Source organism: Phoca vitulina, unplaced genomic scaffold (genome assembly GCF_004348235.1).
Source record: "Phoca vitulina isolate PV1807 unplaced genomic scaffold, GSC_HSeal_1.0 scaffold2, whole genome shotgun sequence".
Classification (NCBI taxonomy): Eukaryota; Metazoa; Chordata; class Mammalia; order Carnivora; family Phocidae; genus Phoca; species Phoca vitulina.
In genome coordinates, this window is record NW_022589705.1 from 94,190,659 (window position 1) to 94,197,200 (window position 6,542).

At 50.2% G+C, this 6,542-nt stretch overlaps 1 protein-coding gene across 1 annotated transcript in view; it reads right to left on the reverse strand.

The window, feature by feature from the left end:
* Positions 1-1,455, reverse strand: part of SLC25A33 (solute carrier family 25 member 33) — a 34,943-nt gene extending 33,488 nt beyond the window's left edge. The window contains exon 1 of the mRNA XM_032394109.1: positions 1,203-1,455. Within this exon, the coding sequence (XP_032250000.1) occupies positions 1,203-1,258 (56 nt within the window). The 5' untranslated portion in view covers positions 1,259-1,455. The remainder of the gene's footprint in view (positions 1-1,202) is intronic.
* Between the last annotated feature and the right edge of the window lie 5,087 nt (positions 1,456-6,542).

The window sequence follows — 6,542 nt, forward strand, 5'->3', positions numbered from 1 at the left end:
CTCCCTTCCTAAACCCCCTACCACCCAACCTCCCTAAAAATGCGTTGCCGCCACTGAAAAGTATCCGGTGCATGATGATCAAAAAAATGCAGCTCTCGGGCGCCTAAGTGGCTCAGTCGGTTAAGCGTCTGCCTTCAGCTCAGGTCACGATCCCAGCGTCCTGGGATCGAGTCCCGCATCGGGCTCCCTGCTTAGCGGGCAGTCTGCTTCTCCCTCTGCCTGCCGCTCCCCCTGCTTGTGCTCTCTCTCTGTCAAATAAATATTAAAAAAAAAAAAAAAAAATGCAGCTCTCAAAAACAGGGCAGATCTTACAGTGGATGCGTCCACCAGCAGATTAGAAGCATTTCTTCCTTTTTTTTTTTTTTTAAGATTTTATTTTATTTATTTATCTGACAGAGACAGAGAGAGAGCGAGCGCGCAGAAGCAGGGAGGCAGAAGGAGAGGGAGAAGCAGGTTCCCCGCTGAGCAGAGCCCTATGTGGGGCTCGATCTTAGGACCCTGGGATCATGACCTGAGCCGAAGGCAGACGCTTAACCGACTGAGCCACCGAGGCGCCCAGAGAAGCATTTCAACACACCTTCCTGACCTCATTCCCCACCCCCACCCCCGTCCCCCAGTTGCCCTCCCACAGGTTGCCTGCTGGCCGGCATCACGGCTCGCCAGCACTTTCCAGCCCCCCGCCGATGTCCAACACCTGCAGCCCTCTAGATTGTCTGAACTCGCCGCGGCGCTACCCGGAGGAAGTCCCGGGCCCCCCGAGCATCCACGAGACTGCCCAGGGCCTTCGGAAAGAGGCCCTGGAGCACAATACAGGCAGAAGGACAGCGAGTGCAGCACGACAGAGCAGCCAGCTGGGAGGATGTGGGGCGGACCGAGCCACAGTGGCCAGGCAGGACCGCCCCCGAGTGACACTCGTCACACCAGCCTCTAATTGTTTAAAAGGAGAAAAAGCAGGAGACGCCGCGGGAGGGGAATGGGCGTGGGAGCCCGGCGGGCGCCGGCTAAAACCACCCTCGGGGTCTGCGGCCCGGGGCGGGGGAAGGCCCGCGCCCCCGGGGCCTCCCCACACCACCGGGACTTCCTCCTCCGGGAGCCGGCGCTCCGGCCCGGGGGAGGGCGGGTAACCGGCCGGGGCGCCCGAGGGCGCGGGGTGGGGCAGCGGGGTCGGGGTGGGGGACGCGGGGTCCGGCCGGGACGCTCACCCGCCGGCGAAGAGGTGAAGCAGGGTGTTCTCCTTCTGCTGAGTGCCCGTCGCCATGGCCGCGCCGGCTCCGCGGCCCGCCGCCGCCGGGCGCCGCGAGCACGAGGTCGCTCGAGGAATGCGCGAGAAGGCCCGCTCGGCTCGCCCGGCTGCTCTCACGCGGCTGCCGGCTCCGCCTCCATGCGCGCGCGCCCCGACACCCTGCGCCCTCGCACGGCGCCCTCCCCACCGTGGCCGCCGGCGCCTCACCGGCCTCTGCGGCGCTAGCCCAGCACCAGCCGGAGCCCGGCGCGCGGCCGTCACGTGGCGGGGGCCGGGCCGTGTCGTCACGCGGCTGCGCGAGTCCCGGGCGGCACGCGGCGGGGGTGTGGGCCCGGATCTCGCGCGCCCATTGGCCGCCGTTGGACGTGGGCGGGGCGATTGCGCAGTCTGGGCGGGCGTCTGCTCGGAGCGCCCGGCTGGGCGGGGCCGGCCTGGGCCAATGCGCCGGGAGTGAGATCCGGCCGAAGCTGCCTGGTCCCCGTCCTGATGCGGAGAAACCCGGCTTGCCAAAACGTAGGGAGACCCAGGGCCTGGACTTGCCTCCCATTTCCTAGCCTATTTTTAGTTCAGTTTAGTTTTTGTGATACGATGTACAAAAAGGTGTCGAAATTACATATTACATCTCACAGCTCTGTATTCAACATCCAGCTTAGGGAAAACACATGATCAGAACAGCCTAGATAGACCTCGCCCCCAGTGTACCCCTAGTATAATGTTGTGTATTTTTTATTCTTCTATGATTCTGCAAAAACGCGTTTGGTCTATCCTTTCTGATCATCTGCTGCCCAGACTTCTGAGTTCCAAGCTTCTATAGTCAAGCTGCTTCTCTACTTGTATGTCCTTGGGTCACTGCCAAACTCAGCCTGGCATCTTACCTCCAGGTCTGACAGGCAGGCCTTCCTTGGCCACCCTGTAGCACGCTATCACATGATTCCACTTAATTTCCTCATATAGGCTCCTGCAGTTACTCTGTTGATTTATTCCTTTAAGCTGACCTTTTACCCCCGGAGTGTAAGCTTCAGGAGAGCGGGGATCTTGTTTCTTTTATTTCTTGTTCCTGGCAAGGTACCTGCCGCTAGTGATGCCCGAGAAAGTAATGAATAAATGTCCCGAACTAAACTCATCTCACCATTCTTCCCCTCCCCCACACCTGTCGGGCCTGTTGTATTTCCTGTCGTGGTGGTGACACGACCATCTGCACAGCCACTAACACCAGAAACTTTCCTGTTACCGTGGACTCGGCCCCCCCCCCCCCCCTTTTTCTCAGCAGCGCATCACTCACCTGGCACTTCCATTTCCTGAAATTCTCCCAAAGCCATCTCCTTCTCTGTGTTCCTGTCCTTACTGCTGCTGGAAGTTTTCATGCCTCTCACCTACTTTGTAGCAAAAAATCTGCCTGCTCGGGGCGCCTGGGTGGCTCAGTCGTTAAGCGTCTGCCTTCGGTCATGATCCCAGGTCATGATCCCAGGGTCCTGGGATGGAGCCCCACATCGGGCTCCCTGCGCTGCGGGAAGCCTGCTTCTCCCTCTCCCACTCCCCCTGCTTGTGTTCCTTCTCTCGCTATCTCTGTCAAATAAATAAATCTTTAAAAAAAATAAAAATAAAAAAAATAAAAACCTTTCCTTTAAAAAAAAAATCTGCCTGCTCTCACAGGTCACCCCTTAGTCTGTCATCCCCCACTCCCATCCCCCTCCTGAGGCACAAGATACAGAATATACCAGCCCTGTGTTTTCAATCTCCAGAGCTGCTAAAAGCAGTACCTTGACCAGACCAAGTTGCTAGATGTCCAGTGTGTAAACACAAAGAGAGCTTAAGCAGAAGGGAAATTGTGTGCAAACACAAGAGCTAGGTATTTGATTGCTGGGACTCTTTAAAAACAGCTCTTAGGAGCAGTCATCCAAAACACAAACGCAGTGAATACTCCATATTAAAACCATTACTCCCAGGCTCAGAAAGGGGGAAAAGCACACTAGTGCTCCACGATATGGGAAAAAAGAGAAAAGGAAGGGAAGAAGACAAACAGGAAGGGGAAAAAAAAGTGAGTTTCTTTGTTTCCTAGATCTCCCAAATCCCTTGCTTTAGCTGCTGGTGCAGTCAGCGTTGGTCTTAACTGAAGATAATTTATGAGGCATGAATAGAAGGCAGGAGAGAGTAACCGGACCCCGTTAATCAGGAGGGAACCTCTCCCATATCTGGGCAGGTTCTAACCCAAGGAGATGCCATGGAGGTCTGAGGGTGGGACACAGGCTTGTAATGCCAAGGCAGCACCCAACCTCTTGCCTGCTTTTGCTAAGCTAGTCTGGGCTGTGCTGGACACAAGAACAAGCCTCCCCACCTCCTTGTTAATAGTAACGCTGCCTTCATGTTAGAGTTTTTCCAAGGTCTTTCACATATATTATCTCGCTGGACACTCACAATGTTTGGCAGACCTGTTGTTTTCGTTCCCGTTTCATGGATAAGCAGGACAAATTTGCCCAAGGTCACACAGCTAGTTAGCCGCTGATGCAATGATCTTTCATGCCTCTGTGCTTTGGAACATGCTGTTGCCTAGGATGCCCCCTTCCTCTGTTGGACCTCCTCTGAAACCAGCTCAACAATTAGCTTCTCTGTAAAGCCAGGGAGCAGCACCAGCATTCATTCCCTGGCATATGTGTTGGTGGAAGTGAAGACTGGGACAACATCGTCAGAGGGAAGTCTGGACATTTTGCCAAAATGTTGAAATGGGCACATCCTTTGACCCCCACATGGAGGAAGATGTTTGATTAATTCATTTATTCAACACATATTTATTGAGCATTTGTTCTGTTTAAGGTTGTTTTCTAGGCTCTGGGGTACATCAGGGATTAAAATGGATAAAAATCCTTATTGAAACAGTAGCACTCAAATCCAGCGATATATATAAAGGATTATACATCATGACCAAACAAGATACGTCCCAGGAATGAGATTGGTTTAACATTTGAAAGTCAATCAATATAATTCAGCATACGAACAGAATAAAAAAAGAAAAACCAGATGATCATGTCAACAGATGCAGAAAAACATTTGACAAAGCTGAATACCCATTCCTGAAAAAAAACTCAGCAAACCAGGATTAAGAAGGAATTCCTCTACCTGATAAAGGGTGTCTATAATAAAGCTATCCCTAACATCTTACTAAAAGATTGTTTGCCTACCTCCCTAAGATCAGCAGCAAGAAAAGATGTCTGCTCTTACCACTTATTCATTGTGGTACTAGAGGTCCCAGTCAGTGCAATAAGGCAAGAAAAATAAATACAAGATATAAAGATCAGAAAGGAAGAAGGAAAACTATCTTTAGTTATAGATGATGTCATAGTTTACTAGGCAATCCTAAGGAATCTATGTAACAAGTACTAGAACTAGTTAGTGAATTTAGTAAGATCATAAGAGACAAGGTCAATGTACAAGAAAGAAAGAACTTTTGCTAGCTGCAAACGGTTTCATATTGAAATTTTTATTTTTTTATTTTTTATTTTTTTATTATTTTTTTCAATATGAAATTTTTAAAAAATTCTATTTACCACAGCATCTGAACAACGGCAACAATCACAAAGAAGCCAGACATAAAGGAATACATAATTCCATTTATATGAAAATCTAGAAAAGGCAAAACTGTACATTAGTGTGACAGCGAGCACATCAGGTGATGCCTGGGGCTGAGGCTAGGAATGGGATGGGGGTTGACTGCAAAGAGGCCAGAAGAACTTCTTAGAGTGATGAAAATGTTCTCTATCCTGATCAGGGTATAGGTATTTGTCAAAATTCAGTAAAATAGGTGCATTTTATTGTATGTAAATTATATCTCAAGAAAGTTGATTGGCAAGGAAAAAAGCAAAGCAGACTACATGTATAAATATATGTACAACATATCAAGTTTAGGGGTGAGGAAGGGTGCAGACAGATGGTTATACAAGCAGACCCATTTAGATGCTACCCCATTTAAGCCACCACTCCCAGACTTGGTAGGTGAGGGAGGAGAGGCTTGTTTGGGTTTTTTGCTACTGTTTGAATTTTGAAGGGCCTGAGGCTTCCTGCTGACCTGTTGCTGGTTTCTTCTTGCTTTCTTCCTCTGATTATTGGCTGTCAAACCTCTAATTGCTTCTTTAATCCTTGTTTTTCTGCAAAGCTTCCAGCTGCCTGCCAGCTACTGGGAAAACACCTCCTCCCACTGCACCCCCAAGGGCTGGGATTTCAGATCTTTGCAGGAACTTGTAAGGAGCATTTCAGTTTTTCATTGAGCCTAACTCTGGGACAGGGCTGGTTTCTCTCCTGAGAGGCCTCATCTAGAATGAGCTGATGTTCAAGGCCTCTGTCTGCCCAGGGGGTATGGTTGGGGGGCAAAGGACAAATGCCCAGCAGGCTGCTGCCTTCCCTCCTTTTGTTTCTCCTTAAGAGATCCAGCCTGAGCCAAGTTTCTGCCACAGTCCAAGTGAGACTCTGTAACCCAGCCTTCTCGCTGATGAAAGGCCTGTGTTGTCCCTGCTCCTGCAAGGCTCAGCCACTGCCAGTGAGTTGCCCTCTTTAGGTCCGCCAGGCTGGAACCTGTTTGTCCAAACTCTTTGTAAGCGTTGGTGGTATAATGGTTAGCATAGCTGCCTTCCAGACTCCTTGTAAGCCCGTCGTCCCTGCCCCCATGTTTCCCTGTTCATTTCTTAGAAGAAATGCACTGTGGGGGAGGAAAAATAAATTTACTTCTACCCTTCTAGGTTCTTGGCTGAGACACTCCTTGTATTCAAAGAGAGATTAACAGGAGAAAAACTATTTGAGTTTCATATGTACAGGGCCCCAAAGATATCAGACCCAGGGAAGTGACCCAAGCAGGTAGGTTTTATACCTTGTGGACAAGGAAACAATAAAATTTGTGAAGGATTGACAGGACAAAGGGGTTCGGGCTTGGGGTAGAAACTGGAGAGGAAGTACCAAGCTTTGTTTATATGGCTTTCTCAGCCCAGAATTCCCGTCTCTGGCGATAAGGATGTCTTTCTTTCTCCTGGTACAGGGAGGGTAACTTTCACATGAGAGATTATTTCCTGCTTTCAGGGGGACACAGGAGGGTCAGAGTGTCCTTCATGCACCAGCTGCTTCTTAAGTAACTTTAATTCTAAATAATCAACATGCCAAAGTGGCATATTTTAGGGCGACCTGTTCTGAGCCCCATCAGCATCTTCGGTATAATGTCAACTCCAGTACATTTTGAATAACGCTTGGAGCTTGGTGGAGACTGGATATTACCTTATGGCATTTGTAACCGGACTACCTGACTGGTCAGGCAGGCCCT